This window comes from Quercus lobata, chromosome 6 (genome assembly GCF_001633185.2).
Source record: "Quercus lobata isolate SW786 chromosome 6, ValleyOak3.0 Primary Assembly, whole genome shotgun sequence".
In the NCBI taxonomy this organism is placed as follows: domain Eukaryota; kingdom Viridiplantae; phylum Streptophyta; class Magnoliopsida; order Fagales; family Fagaceae; genus Quercus; species Quercus lobata.
In genome coordinates, this window is record NC_044909.1 from 35,611,061 (window position 1) to 35,628,450 (window position 17,390).

The 17,390-nt window shown below is 35.4% G+C and overlaps 2 protein-coding genes across 7 annotated transcripts in view; both read right to left on the bottom strand.

Annotated features, from left to right (window-relative positions):
• Positions 1 to 317: 317 nt before the first annotated feature.
• LOC115994641 (GPI ethanolamine phosphate transferase 2) lies at positions 318 to 10,132 on the bottom strand. 6 transcript variants are annotated; one of them, XM_031118855.1, is made up of 17 exons: positions 9,856 to 10,131; positions 9,675 to 9,768; positions 9,505 to 9,546; positions 8,954 to 9,121; positions 8,784 to 8,868; positions 8,591 to 8,697; positions 7,946 to 8,026; positions 7,397 to 7,449; positions 7,210 to 7,312; positions 6,199 to 6,342; positions 5,687 to 5,783; positions 3,868 to 4,093; positions 3,677 to 3,773; positions 2,481 to 3,497; positions 1,422 to 1,514; positions 1,001 to 1,281; positions 318 to 612 (listed from the first exon to the last, which is right to left on the bottom strand). In XM_031118855.1, exons 1-17 carry the CDS (start codon positions 9,981 to 9,983, stop codon positions 477 to 479), a joined length of 2,952 nt encoding a protein of 983 aa, XP_030974715.1. In that variant the 5' UTR covers positions 9,984 to 10,131; the 3' UTR covers positions 318 to 476. The 6 variants fall into 6 exon arrangements, with proteins under 6 accessions (XP_030974715.1, XP_030974716.1, XP_030974717.1 ...); XM_031118856.1 differs by having other exon boundaries at positions 397 to 612; positions 3,677 to 3,770; positions 9,856 to 10,132; XM_031118857.1 differs by having other exon boundaries at positions 397 to 612; positions 8,954 to 9,099; positions 9,856 to 9,994.
• Positions 10,133 to 11,352: 1,220 nt separating this feature from the next.
• LOC115995275 (kinesin-like protein KIN-14B) overlaps positions 11,353 to 17,390 on the bottom strand; it is a 29,825-nt gene continuing 23,787 nt past the window's right edge. Inside the window, exons 17-23 of the mRNA XM_031119780.1 lie at positions 16,052 to 16,243; positions 15,762 to 15,953; positions 15,241 to 15,591; positions 14,858 to 14,956; positions 12,920 to 13,060; positions 12,669 to 12,827; positions 11,353 to 12,100 (exon numbers count right to left, since the gene is read on the bottom strand). Coding sequence (XP_030975640.1) covers positions 11,645 to 12,100; positions 12,669 to 12,827; positions 12,920 to 13,060; positions 14,858 to 14,956; positions 15,241 to 15,591; positions 15,762 to 15,953; positions 16,052 to 16,243 — 1,590 coding nt within the window. The 3' untranslated portion in view covers positions 11,353 to 11,644. The remainder of the gene's footprint in view (positions 12,101 to 12,668; positions 12,828 to 12,919; positions 13,061 to 14,857; positions 14,957 to 15,240; positions 15,592 to 15,761; positions 15,954 to 16,051; positions 16,244 to 17,390) is intronic.

Here is a 17,390-nt window from a genome sequence, read left to right on the forward strand (position 1 = left end):
TGTTGGGCTTCTTCTGCTATTGGGCCTTTTGTCAAAAAATGGGCATCAACAGAGGGCCAACTCCTATTTTGTAGGCTATATCTTAAAAAATGTTTAATAGTTATAAATATTATAAAGGATTTAAAAAAAAAAAAAAATTTGGGGCATAGTCCCCACACCCTTGGTTATAGTTCTACCCCCATCTCCAACCAAACTCACATTTAATATTTTCTTTTCTCCATTTTTCAATCATAGGCCATCCTATTCTACTTTGTGTGATCTTATTTATACCAATTGACATGGTGCATTGGGTCATAAGTCATAACGAGAGAAATGACTAAAATAACATAGTAATATTTCTTAAATACCTCATAATATCATTCCAACTAGCTTCACTGTTCAAATAATTTTTTTTTCCAATGAATCAAAACAAAGAAAAGGAAAAGAAATAGTTGTGCATTGGTTATAAGAATCAAAATTGGGTTTCTTGGTGAGTTCTATCTTGTGTCAATACTAGAGAAGCCCTGCATCCTTTTCCGGAGGGCCAGCACCAAATATGAATAAATCACAGTTGCAGACACAAAAGACACACCTATATAGACGCATAATGTTGTTGCACAGACATAGAGGTACCTGAAAGAATAATGCACACAATAAGTTACAATAATGTATGGAAATAGCTAACTTAGACAACATACAAGCAGCCAAGAGCCTTGTAGCTTGCACTTTCTAGTGTTTCCAATAGAGATGTCCAGGGTTTAAATCTCCACTCCCCCATTGATATAAGTTGTAACTATTGAATCATAAAAAATAAATAAAAGGACAACATACAAGGAAATGCTTGATGAACAGAATTCCAGACGGAAAAGAAAAGGGAGAGAGAGGAGGGTAGATGGAATTTTAGTTAGAATCATGGAATTATAGCAACCCCTTGGCCAATGCAACTAAATGCCAATTCCTACATGCACATCCTACTAGTATAATGATGGTCAGCACGCTTTAGGTTCAATTGAAGACTTACTTTGGAGAAAAGACACTCCAAACAAATAGATGATTCCTCATCAACAGCAGTACGATGGTGTATGCAGTCAAGATAATGGAATTCACGCCCAGTGGAACCAGACAAGGAAATGCAAGCATATTCTTGAGAAGATGTTCTGAATCTGCTTTCTGGGGAATTACAAGATAGCTTGTGTCCACTGATATATACATCACTATGCTAAGAAGAAAAAAGCTGGGGGATGCATAGGTGATGATGAACATTAAGATGCCAGAAAGTAGAGTTGAGTAACTTGACATACCCTGCAATGGGTAAAACAATTAGGGAAAATTAGATAACCCAGGGCATGTAGATCACAAACACGGTGCAGATGACAAAGTTTGTTTATAAAAAAGTACTTTTCTCTATGTTGTAAACTAAAATAGACAAGAAAAGGATATACAATGAAAGCTCCAGCAACATCAATGGTAGCCAAAGTATTGCTGTTCCCTAGCGCAAAATGGCCTGCCATTCCCAAATAGTACAACGCAGCAATCTAGAGGAAAACAACATTTCCCAGAATTAGTTCATGAACTACATTTGGTCCCAATGAAATACATTTAATCACAAGACAATAAATGCAACAGTGCAACTAACCTATTTTACCCAATATGGAGTACCAAGTTCAAGTGCAGTCATTGTTCTCAAAGTCAGCCTTAATGAGATACAAGAAAGCACAATACTAAAATTGCTCTAACTTATTGTGGGTTAAAGCACAAGGTCTTCCAACACAAGCCCAAGATTTTACAAATAATTTTACAGATCCCATAAATTCCAAACTTTGCCACCCTTATTAACATTCACAACTTATTAATCTGAAATATATATTTACCCAATTCTTATACAAAGAGTACTATGCATGCAAGCCTATAATTTGTATTAACACCTTAGAAAGCAAATCTATTGCTTTTTTCAGGAATGTTGCTAAATAATTGGCACACCAGAAATCTGTACACTAAAATAACATAGTGATATTTTCTCCTTTGTATTAAACAAAAGATAAAACAAAATCTAACCTTATAAGTGTTTTTAAGGAAAGAGTTGTGCCAACAAGAACATTTTAAAAAATCTTAAAGTGCTTTCATTAACCACACATTTGCCAAGTTAAGAGCCATGGTGCTGTAATTCAGGCAAACATTGTTCTCAATTTGGACAATCATCCTACCTGTCAATTTTGTTAAACTAGAAGGGTCTCTTTCCCTTCATACTAAACAAAGCAAGATTATAAGTTCACAAAGCAATTGAATTTTTACACACCCATTTTAAGGTGTCATTACTAGTCAAAGATTCAGGCCCCAGTTTATTTGGAAGTATAAATTGAATTAATATGCTGTATGTTGTATGTATCTGGTTAGGCCAGTATTCTAGTTTAAGATTTGGCCCCAGCAAAATAATTATTTGCTTTCATCATAAAGCAGAGGAAATCAATGTTTACTCTTAAAAAGATGACACCGAAACTGACCTCAACCCACTGCTTATGATGTACACCGCCATTAGAAGCATAAATTAAGCTTGCCAAGATTTGCACAAAAAGCAATAACATAGGCAGTGCATTAATCGGTTGTTGTAGTAGTAGCTGAAGAAGACACCAACAGAACAGGTATGCCCATCCAATCAAATATAAAGAATTTTTCAATTCAAGAAGCGGATACTCGTTTTGAATTTCAATGGGAACAGAACCTGACATGAAGCTATGATGACTTGAGTAAATATTAGATACACAAATAGGCATTAGCCATGGATAGGCCACGAAAGTCCCAATTGTGGCAATACCCAGACCTGCAAAGATGATTTGTGCCAATAAGGTAGCATTATAATTTGATGACGCAAATATGTTGTCTTGATATTTCTGAATATGTTGCAAAACCAACAGCCCAAACATCAAAAAGCTAAACCCAACCACCAGACTAATTTTTCTCGTTGATCCTGATAAAGATAGAGCAAACAAGCACAAGCTGATCATCAGGAGGCCAGAGACTAGCTGAATGGATTTTACATGGTTGCTTCCAGCTTTCTCAAGCCACTTTGAAATGTCAGGAAGATAAGTCCAATTCACACCTCCTTGATGCCAGCCTCTCAAAGTTCTTCCGGAAATAATAAGTACAAAGATGGAGCACATTTGAAAAGCAATTTTCTTATTTTCCTTGTACAATCTAAACAAACTTCGTGATGCCTCCACTAGGAGGGACTGCGTCATTTTACGGAGTAATAACATATTTAATGTGGAAGTCACAAAATGCCAAATATATTGCTCTTCCTCTACCATGGAACTTGAACCCATACTTACAACAAGTATCAAGATAACTCCCAAGACGAAAGTCTCGTCTAAACTCCAAGTGTGCATACTATACTTTGAGTCAAAACACTGTTGCATCTTTGTATTGTAAACTTCTTTGTAGAAAGAAAATATAAGGCTCAACAATATCAGACATGACAGCATCATTGCTGCAACTCCAAAAGCAAGAAGGTTAACAGGTTTCTGGAAAATAACGAGAATTGTCAATAAAAGGGATAAAATAGGAACACAAGATCAACAGGATGACAAAATTGACAATTTGCTGATATCCCCACACTGAGAATAACCATGAATTTTTTCTTCACCTTCACATTGAAAAGACTTTCAATCAACACAGAAACTTTAAAAAGGAATAGACATACATCAGTAACTCTGCGTGATAACCACTCACTTGCAGTTTTCAGGAACTCATAATATGCTGCAACAATGCCACTGTAGTCTTCCCTACTATAAGACCTACTGGATTTACAAAAGCAGCAACATTAGGCATCAGTAATGTTTCCAAAGAATCTCACTTTCATGATTATTATGATATATGGCATCATGTACCCACCTGGAGACATCCTTCAACCTCCATGAACTGTGAAGCATTGTGGCTTTCAAATATAAGCAGCAAATCGTATTCTCTATATTCCCACTGCACTTATTTATCCTACACCCTTGATCATCACTAAAGCCATCACATAGGGAATTTTCACATGATAAACCAGGTAATTGTGCTTGCAGTAATCTGAGTAACTGCCAGGAATTTAACTCCAATGCTTTCAGTTGTTGATCATCTAAATTCATCAAGAACAAAAAAAAACATATTTTTTTACTTTAGGAGAGTTTTGTGTACACATCCTTTCTACAAGAACTTTCCCCTCTATTCTAATAAAAAAACTATTACTGATTTAAAAAATAAATAAATAAAAAGTAAAAATAAAAACAAACAAGGAAACAGCATCAAATCAGACATCATATATTATAAACGCAACTCAACTAAGCCCTGACCCAAACTTTAATTGTAGTACACAAGTTCACATATAATATGAGCATAAAAGGTATTATAAGTTTTCTGCATGCCGGCCTTTAATCTGATTAATCCACTGCAAGATCTGACACTACAGAAACTATTAACAGTCTGCTCCTATTTCAGTGTAATATATGCCAACAAATATCTATCAATATCAAATGTACACGACTAGAATTTTCAGAGGTACAGATGATGACACAGACACAGAAAAAGTTAACATTTACGCACGAATTCTAGAAAACCAATCTACATTTAGTTCATAAAATGAAAAACTAATCAAGAAGTAATCAGCAATCAGTGTGGAAGTCAAATAACTAAAGAAAACAAAGATAACCCCATTTTAGAAGAACGCTCAAGAATCACATGAATCATCAAAACTCCAAGGGAAAATCTTAAAAACACTGAGCAGTCAACAATCTCCATGAAAAAATTTATATGTTCACATAAATGTTTGGACAATGATCCCTTCTCAATAATAGTTACACTACCATGTTATCCGTGGGTAAGATACCTCCCAAAATAAAGATCCTAACAATAAATGTGGTTCATCCTCAAAAGCTTTCAAGTCAGCTTCCTAATGAAGTTTTAAGTCAAAATAAAGAACCTCAATTTTTTCGTACTTAACTCAAAAACATAACAAAAAATAACCTAGTTAATCTGCAACATACTGCCAAGTTATTGTAACCACACTTGAAGTTGTAGAATGTTGTAGAACCAATTTCAAAGGTTTCTGTGGCTGTTAAACAAAAGGTTAGAGGTTCAAGCCCTCCCTCTAGCACTCGTATGTTTTAACTTTATATATAATAAAAAAAAAAATATATATATATATATATAAATAAAAAGGTAAGCTTCCAAGGCCATCCTACATACAAAATGTTGTAAGGCAACAAATAGCATAGTACAGACACAGTTGTTCCAATTTTGGGTGATCCCATTTAGTAATGGATGAGTATTTCTTATTCTATCGTTTCCTTTCCTGTCACTCATTCAATACTTACAGGGCATAACTTAATAGCTAACTTTCTGAAGTACCTCTCCTCTCCATCCATCCATCAATCTATTTGTATGAAAAATCCTATGACAAACAACCAGATATTGAGTACACATATAGTTAATAGGACTAACGTATAATTTTAACCAAGTGTGAGCAGACAACAAAGGGTTAATTCAAACAGCATTTGTGAATTAAAGCATTTGATCTAACTTCAATGAGGATAATGAGTAATGAAGCCCTCCATAATTAAAGCAGCTTTTGATTTCATGCTCATATCATCTACTTCTATTTCCTTCTTTAAAATCTTTTTTCTGAAATCTTTTCTTTTGTTTTGCAACTGAGAGAGAGAGAGAGAGAGAGAACCTGTAAATGAACCAAAAGTGCCCGAGAGAAGGACACCAACATTGTTTTTAGGAATTGGCACACCAAATAGAAGGGCTAATGTAGGTGCAATGTCAACCTGGGTCACAAGAATCAGAGTCTATTAATGAACGTCATTACAACCTTGAATGAAGTCATCAATTAAAGAATTAGTTAGAATTATGATTAAGTGATTAAATTCACCATTTTCTAACATCTTAAGCTTTTGGGCCAAGCGTTAATTTATCATGGTATCAGAGCAGGAGATCCTAAGTTCGATCTCTGACTCCATTCTACCTCCCATATAAAATATTAAAAACTCCACATGTTAGGCCCCACTTTAGGCCCACACATGATGGAGAGTGTTAGAATTATGATTAAGTGATTAAATTCACCATTTTCTAATAGTTTAAACTTTTGAGACAATTGATAATTTATCTAAATTTAATATCTTCTACATAGAAATAAACAAAGAAATAATCTAAAGGAAGCCTAAAGTTCAATAGCCTAATTACCTGGCAAACTGTGTTGAGAGTGTACAATGCATAATCAGAGACATCATTTCTCAGGCCAATAAAAAGAGCTAAGGAGTCGGTTTCTTCAAATGAAGAGCCCCCATGATTACCGTTGTATGTCATGCCATGGTCACTTACAACCACCTATGAGTAAAACTCATTAAAGAGACAGATATCTAAGAAAATTCAATGTATTGAATGGACTTTACAGCTTGAACAGCTAAACAGAAGTTATGACCATGTGAATATCAAACTGTTCAAACAACTACAACCAGGAGGGTATAGCAGTAGAGTTCTACACAAAATGAAGAAAGATAGCCAAAAACGGGCAATAGAAACACATCAACAAAACAGAAGTTATGACCATGTGAATATCAGACTGTTGAAACAACTACAACTAGAAGGGTATAGCAGTATGGTTCTACATAAAATGAAGACAATGATAGCCCAAAAATGCTAACACAAAACATTAACAATCGTAATCAGTGTGCACATTATGTGTTAGTATACTACTTACAAATACTGAGAACATAGAGTCCTGCATGAAAACATATATAGCTGCTTTACACAAAGAGGACTCCAAAAAGGGATAAGCAAGCAATTAATGTGGATAATCAGATATTTCCAGATTAGATGGGTAAAACCATGTATCATATTCCTAAAAAATTTGGGGGGGAGGAAACAAACAATCATTAATTCATCATTTGACCTTCAATATGCTAACAGGCCAATCTTATAAAATAAAGGCCAAAAATGGCAGTCAAAAAGACATTAAAGTTTTAGAATAGAACTGAAGAGCCACTCTTTTTGCCCCCAAAAAGACGAGATCATCAATCCCAAATGCTTCGATCTTTAGATAGTGGGCCAACAATTAATATCATGCTCACAAACTACACTAACATTAGGCACACAAAATTCACATATTCCCATTTATATGGATCAAAGTAATCTGAATGATAATCAATAATACTCTAAAATTCTCAAGAAGGGTAAAAAGGAGGAATCACAAACCAAAAGGGTCTGTCCTTGGCCATTCTCTTGATCCGCAATAACACTTGTATGAATCATATTCACCACTTTATCCATCTCCAAAAGTTTTGGGGCCATTAAGATGCTAAAATAGTTTAATAAAAATCAATAGTGAAGCTAATAAAAATAATATCCTAAAATAATTTGGATAAGATTCGCAGTGTTATACCTGTTACGCCCACCAATATGTCCCACATGATCCAGCCCTAGATAATGTAGAACCTGACACAATAGCTTCAGTTAAAGCAAGAGAATGAAGTACCTCTCAAAGTGGAAATTGAATTCATCATCCAAACGGCAATATTATAACTTTTATAAAAAATTATTAAATAAACATTAATCTGAATACATTACATCGGACGCTGTTGCAATACAAATAAATAAATTTAATATACATAGTTTACAAATTAGAAAGAGAAATTTCTGAAGTACAAAGCAAGTATCATAGCACACAACCTTGTGCAACGTATGTATCTTCTGCAACAGAAATCTATGTAGTGGAAAGAAAGCTTATGATCAAATTTTATGCTTAAGATTTTGAATGATAACGAGTAAGCAGAGTTACTAGTAATCCTAAGAAGAACTAAAGTTAAGATAGGAAAAGTTATGTTAGGCTCAAGAAGAAGCCAGCAGACATTAATTTCAAAGGCATTATAACCATTATCACTAGTAGAAATACTTAGAAGATATTAGTGGTTGACTAGTAACAAAGACTAACCATAAGATCCCAGTCATCTCTGCTTAGCTCATCCCCCAAATGCCGAGAAACATTTTGATCTACTTGTACAGTATCTTTTACCTGTCACAAGAAGAAACTTGAGGTTCTGTTGCAATTAGTCGATGATATAACTTTCATTCCTGAACCACCCCAGAATCCCAGATGAAAGTTGCAAATTATTAAAGCTGATTTTATGAGCGTTGACAAAAGATCATATAGAAACAACAAAAACAAGTAGTAACCATTTATGACCAACCAGAAATGTCAGAATACTGGCCTAACTAGATCATGGTAACATGGCATGGGAAATGTGAAATTTCTCCAGTTTATTTGGATATGAGATAAGATACATATTTTTTCACAACAGGATATACACAATTTATATCATCACATGCAATCTTGCAACATTCTGGTGGGGGGGGAAATATAAAAATACTATCAATCATCATGCTGACTATTAAATATCATGATGAACTTTTTCTTTAAAAGAAAAAGAAAAAACTCGTTTGTAAATGAACCCACAAAATGGAACTATGAATACTTAGAAAGGCATTTAAAACATACACACAGAAGCACACAGAATTACTAAGATAATTAGGACCAAAAAAGGACGTATTCTACAAGCAAATCGTACAAAAGACTTACAAAGAAACTGCCAACTCCATCATGCCTTGTAAATAATCCTGGAAACAATTTAAGCCATGTTTCATCACCAAACATCACCATCTTCCAACCAATCTTTAAAAACTGGCCTACATAGGAAGGCAGTGAAAATGTTAATTGCATTCCTTGAAACAATTGGCGTGCCAACTATTCTAACACGATTATATCAACTAACCAAGAAGATTGTCATCTAATAAAGCTTGTGTGTTAAAATTGAAAGCCACATCCAAGAATCCCCCAATTGCACCAGAAACCATAGCCTACAATTTACACACCAATTAGTGAGGATTAAAAAAAGACTTGAAAAGGTTATGCATATTTTAAAAGATTGTACCAACAACCCACTTTCAAACGAGGCATTGTAACAGTCGGAGGTGCAGCCTTTGCATGGTACCCAATTGCCATTCCATTTGCTAGCAACGACTGAGTGTACGGCATAGCGTCCATCAAAGCCTTGGGCGGAGGCTTATCATCCTTACCGAGCACAAATTCTGCTGGAAGACCATCAATAACCTAAACTGACATGGTTGTAATAAATGACAAACTGAACCTTATCCCATTATATTACATAGCATCATTTAATGGCCCAACATTCATCGATTTAACTAAAGTAAACTTTAAGTTTGGAGTTGTTTTCATTCTGGCCCTCCATGTTTGATTCCATTTCATATTGGCCATGCCATCGCCATCCATTTCCGTTACTAATCTAGTGAAACGCGGCATTATACAGGTAACATTGCTTAATCGAGAAACAAACAGCATGGTCAATATGAATGCGAAATCAAACATGATATAAATTTTGAAACGTAAAATGCCAAAATGAAAACAATCTCAAACTTCAATTTTCGAGACATTGATTTTAAACGGATATGGTTCATAGAGTAAGCTTTACATACCATTAAAACCAGTCTGTCAAATGGAGCAATTCCAGATAGTTCCTACATTAACACACACCACCAATTTTCAAATACAGCAGCATCAACAAGAATTTTAAAAAAAAATTAAAATTAAAATTGATACAAATTACATAGAGCACAAATCAATAAATAAATAAAAAAAAACAGACCTCATAGAGCGATTTGAGGTTGTGCGGAGGCAGATCTGAGTCGGTCTGATTGTGAACCGGAGTACAGGTCGGAGCTCGGAAACTCTCGGCGCCGCTGAATCGTAAGCGAAGCAACTTAGAAAGGAAAAGAAACTGTGAAATTGTTTTGATTGCAGAGAGAATTGAGGGATTATAGCTATACCTGACGCCGGAGAGGGCTGGTTTGACGGGAAAGAAGCCATAAACGAAGAGTGAGAGGCCAATGATTTGGATTGTAACTCCGGTTATTGTGAGTATTGTTAGCTTAGTGCAAGTTAACGAAGAAGACATTTCATTTCATTTAGGGGTTTAGACTCTCAGACTCAAAGAGAAATTAATTGGAAAACCCCTAAAGACTACCACTGTGTCTTCTTGCTAGGCTTCGTGGATCTCAACTGCTGATGGAAGAGCGAGCGAATGCGAGTTCAGTTGGAAAGAAGCATTTTGCATTTCTTTCTTTTCTTTTCTTTTCTTGTCATGCAGGGGCACTTTCGTCATTCAGTCTCCCCGCTTGTATTTAAATTTTAAATTGAAATATACAAAATCACTGAGGGCTGTTCAGTTGGGTAGTTTTAGTAAAGTTGGTAAAAAAGTGTGTTGAAATGTATAAAAAATTATTTAAAATGTGAAAATATTGGTTAAAACTAACCAATCAAACAAGCCCTAAATATCACGTAAGTTATACGTTACTGTACACACTTCCTATCGTAATCACTTAAACTGAATGCATGTTTTTATAGTTTTAGTTATAATTGGTAAAATGAATAAATGATGAAATTTAGTTTGTGCTTTTTAACTGTGTTTCCTATACACAATGTGTAACATATGTTACTGTCACTACTCATATTAAGAATTGATTATACTCTGTTATGATATGCAAATGAGACAAAGGTCTCATGAGACCACCATTTCTAAAGGGTTCCAAAATGATGCAACCAAATCACCTACGATATACAGAAAGGAACAATACGTAATACTAATTCACACACCTTCCTATCAAAAATAAAATAAAATAAAAAACACACACTTCTTCTAACTAAGATATCAAAATTTGTTAAAAATATACGTCTTCCATCTAAGATATCAATTTGGGTCAAATAGATGTCAATTTGTGTCAAATAGACGTGCAACTAAACTTTTTGAATTGTTTTAAATTTGTGAATAAATTCTTCAGATATCCAAATTATTATGTGTAATTTATTAATCAAATAAATAATCTATTTTGAAGTAAAAGTTATATAACATTTTTTATCAAAAAAATATTATACTTAATTAACCCAAATAATTAAATTTCTACTATAAATTCATTATCAATATAATGTGAACTAAAAACTGCTGGGTCATAACGTTAATTATATTTGGAAAAAAAAATTAATCAAATAACTCGCAAATAAAATATAAAAAACAAAATTGACCGCTTAATCTAACTTAGTGATAACCTCAAACTCAACTTGTGTTCAATAAAATTAAATGAAAAGATTCTGGCTTTTAACACTTGACTCAACCTATTCACAACTCTAATTTCAGTAGTTAATTTAGACAATTAAAGGCAAGTATAAACCTCACACAGTTTCCAAAACTTTAAGGATCAAATATTTAAATTTCGATACAATATTTAAGGACAATTAAAATCTGACAGTTTAATAAGAATCAAAGGAAATAGATGGGTAAAACAAGGCAGCGATGTATTCACAAGAAGCTTCAGTAATTTACATAAAAATTGATACAAAAATCAGCGATGACTCTCATATCGAATACGTGAATACAAAACGTGTATACAATCCCCATTACGGCAAAATAACAGTTAGAATTGGCAAAGAGACTGTTGCCAGGCGAGCCACGCTATATATTACAACGCCAAACTGGACAAACCCCCCAAACTGATACAAAAAGACCTCGCATAAGACAATCGAGCACAAGGCATAAAATCATTTCACAACAAAAAATTTCAATCATGATCTCACATCTTTCAGTACTCCCCCCTTTTCAAGCTCACCAACGAGATCCCTCAGTGAAGGAACTTTCATGGCCAAAGTTCTGTACAGTCTAGAATAACGAGCTCGAGTTCCATCTGCAGTCCTTGCTAAGGAAAGCAAGCTTAGAGCCTCAGGAAGTTGAGAGAACACCTGTTTAATCTCTTCCAAGCTCATGTTTTCCAAAACAGCTGGTCTTGGAACAACCCTCACTATCTCACCACCTTTAGGTTCCTGAACCCTGGCATCTGCTTTAATAACCAGTTCGGAATTTGAGTTTGCACCACATTTAATTATAAACGGGGTTGTTGAGCCTGTGTTAAACTGCAAGACATTCCACTGAGCCACATTGACTTCAGAACCAGACCCCAAATCTGCAGATGCTCTGCGAGCATGTGATGTCTCTTGAAGGTGGTCATCTTCTTCCGGAATTGCCTGCAGCAATTTAGGGCAAATTGAAATTCTAGATAAGGGATGAAAATATATTAGTGCAGTCTCATACAAAACCCAGATCAACCGATATAGAAAGTGTCTTGATTGCACCACCCCCCCCCCCCCCCAAAAAAAAAAAAGCTCCTTTCTTCATATTTAGAAGTCGGCAGTGAACAAAAAATTAAGAGCATTACTATTCCACATGAATTGCACTAAGCACATTTTGTTTCTTTCACAAATCCAGTTATTTGTTTCCATACCCACTATACAACTTAAGTTCATTCCAAAAAAATGAAGATTATCTTCTTTTTTTTGCTTCCTGGAGATGCATGAAAAGGAAAAAGATTTGAACAACATTATCGTCCATCAAATGTATGCCTGTTTTCTCTTAACTGTAAAAGTCCTCGTAAATTTATCAAAAACTTTTTTCTAACATGCAGATCTACAACAATGCACTCTGGGAGAGAGAGAGAGATATCTGCAACAATTCATGTGATTCCCCTACCCAACAAACAGGAAACAAGAGTTGAAAAAAAAAATTATCTCCTCCAAATGCAAAACTTTTACAAACCTCAATCACACGGCGAGCATCAGCAATTTGCCTCTGTGCACATGGATGATCAATATCAAGAAGGGAAGGCATCCGTTCCATAAGTTCATCTAATGATGCAAGCAGTGCTTTCTTCTTACTTTTGCTCAAGGTACTAACAGAGGATTGCCTCGTTATATCCTGGTCAATATATATTTAGGATGCTGCTTGTTTGCATTCCACATAAAATTATCAAGTAAAGCACTAAACTAGTTTTGAAAAAAGGCAAAAACCTTAATTTGCTTCAATATGCCATCAAGGGAAATTAGAGATGCCAATCGTGCATCTTCAGCTGCAGTAGAAGGATTCTGAATAGGAGAACCACCATCTTCCAGTGTTAATAACGCTATATCACACCTCATTTGTTGCAAAAGCTGATTGTAAACATGAAAAATAAAAATGGCATCACAATACTGCCATTGAAAATTTATATTCAGGCATAAATATAGTACGTATTAGGTAACATATTTGTCATGGCACAAAATGAATATATTCAGTAACTCTGATCTATACAAAGGGATAGACAAAGAATGGAATTTAAAGCCCAACTGTAATAGTGGGCTTACTAAATCTTCCGTCAAACACAAGACAAGCAACTTCAGAACTAGATAAGAAGCTAAGAAGAGACAGCAACTTCCTTAAGAGCAAGATGCAGGACAGCAGAAGATATAAGCAGTCTAACAAGATGAGCAACTGAGCAGAAACCTTTTGATTTAACAAGTGCAGTGACAAATGACAATAACACTATTGATCTATTGGAGATCTAATTTGAAATGTGCTATGTTTGGTTCGACGGAAATTGATTTTTGGAAAATATTTTCCACATTTACAAGTGTTTGGGGGTAACGGAAAATGGTGAATTTTACGATTTCATTTTCTGTAAACTATTTTCAGCCTCACCCAAAACTTCTCAATTTTAACCTCCAACCCCCAACCACCAACCTCCCACTAACATCCCTAGCCTCCTATGGCCAACCACCTCCACCGGTGGCCGCCGCCACCACCCCAATCATGATATTTTAATATCTAAAATCTTCCTTTTTTATTATATATGTGCTTGGGAGATAAGAAAATACGAGAAAATAGAAGAAAATATGTTTTCCATAGCATTTTTAGGAACGCAACCAAACACTTCCAAAGTATTTTCAAGAAAGAAATCAAACACTTGAAAATAATTTCTTTTCCAGAAAATATATTCACCCAAACCAAACACAGCCGTAATTCAAACAAAAGAAAATATACTAGAAGATGTAAAGTGAATATATGATTTAAACAGAGCAGGATTGCAACTTTCCGACACATAAAACTTTACCCTAAAAGAAAGTGGGAATTAAGAAACACCAAAACCTGAGTAGAGACTAAGGAGCACCAGACCTAGTAAGATTTTAAGCACTACATACACAAAAATTGGTCTTCTGTCTAACCTAAATATCTAGTAGAATTTTAATCCATATTTTGTCTGGGATTTCAGATGTACAAATTTTTTTAATTTTAAATAACAGAAGAAATTGCAATTTACCACTCTATCCCCCATTTACACTTATCAACATGAAATTTCAAAATGCACAATTACCAGCCTAAACTACAACCCGTGTTTCACTTTGCATCCTACCATCAATTAGGCTAGTAACTTGGACAGAAAAGTATGTCATACTACTCGCATGACCTCTACATACATGGCACCACATGAAAAGGCCAAATTGCTCCTCTTCAATCCCTTAAAACAAAATCTTTTAACACATTTAACCCTTGTGATACCACATAACCTTTGATTTAAGGGATTGAGGAGGGGAAATTTAGTCTTTTCATGTGGTGCCAAGTAAGTAGAGGTCACATGAGGGGAAATTTAGTTTTTTCTTTTCTAAGTTAACAATCCAATTGACAGTAGGGTACAAAGTGAAAAAAAATGTAATAGATTAGGGTGGTAATCGTGCGTGCTGAAAGTTTAGGGTAGTAAGTGTAAAGGGGGTATAGTTTAGGGTGGTAAAATGTTATTATCCCTAAGTAATATATAAGTCCACAACAACTAAAAAAACCAGTAATTACCTGGATACTAAGACATGAGAAAAGGTTATAAGTGAAACTTTCTCGGGTGAAAACTTAAAATAAATGGCTAATTATGACATTCATAGAGATGAAGAAAAAGATGATGGTTGAAAAAATATGACTACCTTTCTTCTTTTGTGATCAACAGACTCCAGAGCCGAACGCAGCTTTGATACTTGCACTGCATCTTGTGCCTCTTCTGTTGACAAGGTACCAGCAATATCCTGATAAAAGAATGAGAAAATAGTGTCAGGAAAACTTTTAGAGAGGACAACTATAAAACCTTCATATCACGCCAATGTCAAAAGCCACAGGAGCTGGCGCAAATATCATCAAATTGACTTGATACAGATTTCTTTTTGATAGGTAAGAATAATTTTATTGAAGAAACAGAAAGACTACTTCATGTATAACAGACACAAAGTAGACTAAAGAACTGTATACATAATTTATATTATCATAAAAAACAGCTTCTCAAGAATATGTCCCACCTAAGACCCAGACATACCTTCAAGTGCTGCAATTGAGAAGTGTAGACCCGCTTTGCATACTCATATAAAAGCTGTCCCAGAGCATCCGTATGGGGAGGCAGTGCAGCACCAAGTCCAGCCATCCAACCATCCATAATAGCTGTTGAAAGAAGCTCCAACTGACCAGTTGTCCCCCCTGACGCATCATCTCCAGTAACAGACAGAAACTCAAAGCTCTCAGCCAGCCAGGATCTAATTTGGCGCTGCAGCTCACCTGCAGGAGTGTGCACAAAAAGAGCAGCAAGAGCTTTGTTTCCAGTTGCAAAAATTTTCGCTTCCTCCTGTACTTCCCTAAGCTTTCCACCAGTTACCTGCTGCCTCCAACTATCCTGTACATTTGAAATTTAGTCTTACATAACATATCTAAACATGCATGTCTCTGCATTGGGTGAGGAGAAAACATGTTTACCTTCATAGCCAGAATTAAAAATCAAATCAAATCAAATAATAAATAAAAGTAAAGAAGAATTAAAAAATGTAAGACTACAATAACAGCAACCTGATCAATTCCTCGTATTTTTAAAACAACTGATGAGAACTTAGACTTCTTTTCTGGTTTTATATTCACTTTAAAGCCGTGGATGTGCTCATCAACATAGCGCACAGGAGATCTTCCTGGGCTGTTACCCCGGCTGGAGCTCCTACTGCGTCCACTATTGCCCTTTTCTAGAAAGCACTCCACAGGAGAAACCTATATACCAAAAGAAAAGATACAAACTACACTCAGTAAAAACTGGAAAAGGAAAGAAAATGCTTTAAGGGGAGAGGTAAGATCTGGAATTTCATTACCTTGATGGATTGCAGTTCTGGTGACCTAGCAAGCAAAGATCTAATATACAAAATTCGAACACGGGAAACAAGCATGGTATCCATTACCCTCTTCGGTTCCATTTTACGGATAAATGAGAAAACCGCATCTCTAATTTCAGCAAGTATTTCATGCTCTCTAGAAGCACCTGCTTTAATGACTGCAGCCAAAACCTGCAAAGTTGAAATTGGGCAGCCACTCTTATTAGTCAATTTGAAGTTAAATTAATTGTCAAGCCATCCATAACTCTTTAGCCAAAACAACGATTTATTTTAATCAAACTGCTTCTCTTTCAGGATATAAGCACTCATTGTCGGAATTATGGTACAAAACTGCCAAATACACACACGCACATGCACACGCACACACTTCCACAGAATTCCATAATGAACCAAAGTTAGATATAATATTCATGATGCACATGTTTGAAATCACTCCAAAAAATTTCAATTCAACCCTTGAAAATAAGTCTTTAATCCATTCACCCCACCCAAAGAATGTTTCAGGCATCAGAAAGAACAATCACGAAATAGCCCAGTTACAACAAGCAGATTCCGAATGTCAGAACTTTTTTTTTTTTGATAAATAAGAAAGATGTATATTCAAGAAACTACCCCATGAAAACATAAGGTAGGGCAAATAGTACAGAGAAAGAAACAAAAAGAAGAAGAAAAAGACAAGAAAACAAACGGAAAACAACAAGGAGCTAATTACAAAGGAGAGAACTAAGGAACAAAAGGAGAGAGTCACTAGAGGTGAGTCCCCAAGCCCTAGACCAATCAAAGAGAGAACCACTAAAATAAGCAAGCAATTGGTCATCGGATTTGTCCCTGTCCTCGAAAGTCCGCCAATTTCGCTCCCTCCAAATACACCACATTAGGCACATCGGAGCTAAATTCCAAATGCTAGAAGAGTGCTTTCCAAACCAATTCCACCAACCGAAAAGCATATCTGCAACCGATCTAGGCAAGACCCAAGAAATCCCAAAGGATCTAAACACCAAGCTCCACAACTGATAAGCTTTTTCACAATGGAGAAGCAAATGATTCACCGTCTCCCCATTACAACGACACATAATGCACCAGTCAACAAAATCAAAGCCTCTACAACGCAGAATGTCCCCTGTAAGAATCTTCTCCCAAGTTGCAATCCAAACAAAGAAAGAGACGTGCGTAGAAGCCTTAACCTTCCAAATACCTTTCCAAGGAAAGATAATAGGCAAGGGGCTTCGAAGCCTATCATAGAACGAGCGGATGTTAAAATCTCCTTTCTTCGACAATTTCCATATCATACGGTCACCTTGCTCAGATTGAGGTAAAT

What these genes read in the sequence shown, in the direction of transcription:
- LOC115994641 (XM_031118855.1), bottom strand. Translation starts at nt 9,983, where the DNA reads ATGTCTTCTTCGTTAACTTGCACTAAGCTAACAATACTCACAATAACC. An exon ending in TTGACAGACTGGTTTTAATG is followed by an intron (nt 9,122 to 9,504) that starts GTATGTAAAGCT and finishes ATGTCAGTTTAG; the next exon opens with GTTATTGATGGTCTTCCAGC. An exon ending in ATGTTGCTGGAGCTTTCATT is followed by an intron (nt 1,282 to 1,421) that starts GTATATCCTTTT and finishes TACCCATTGCAG; the next exon opens with GGTATGTCAAGTTACTCAAC.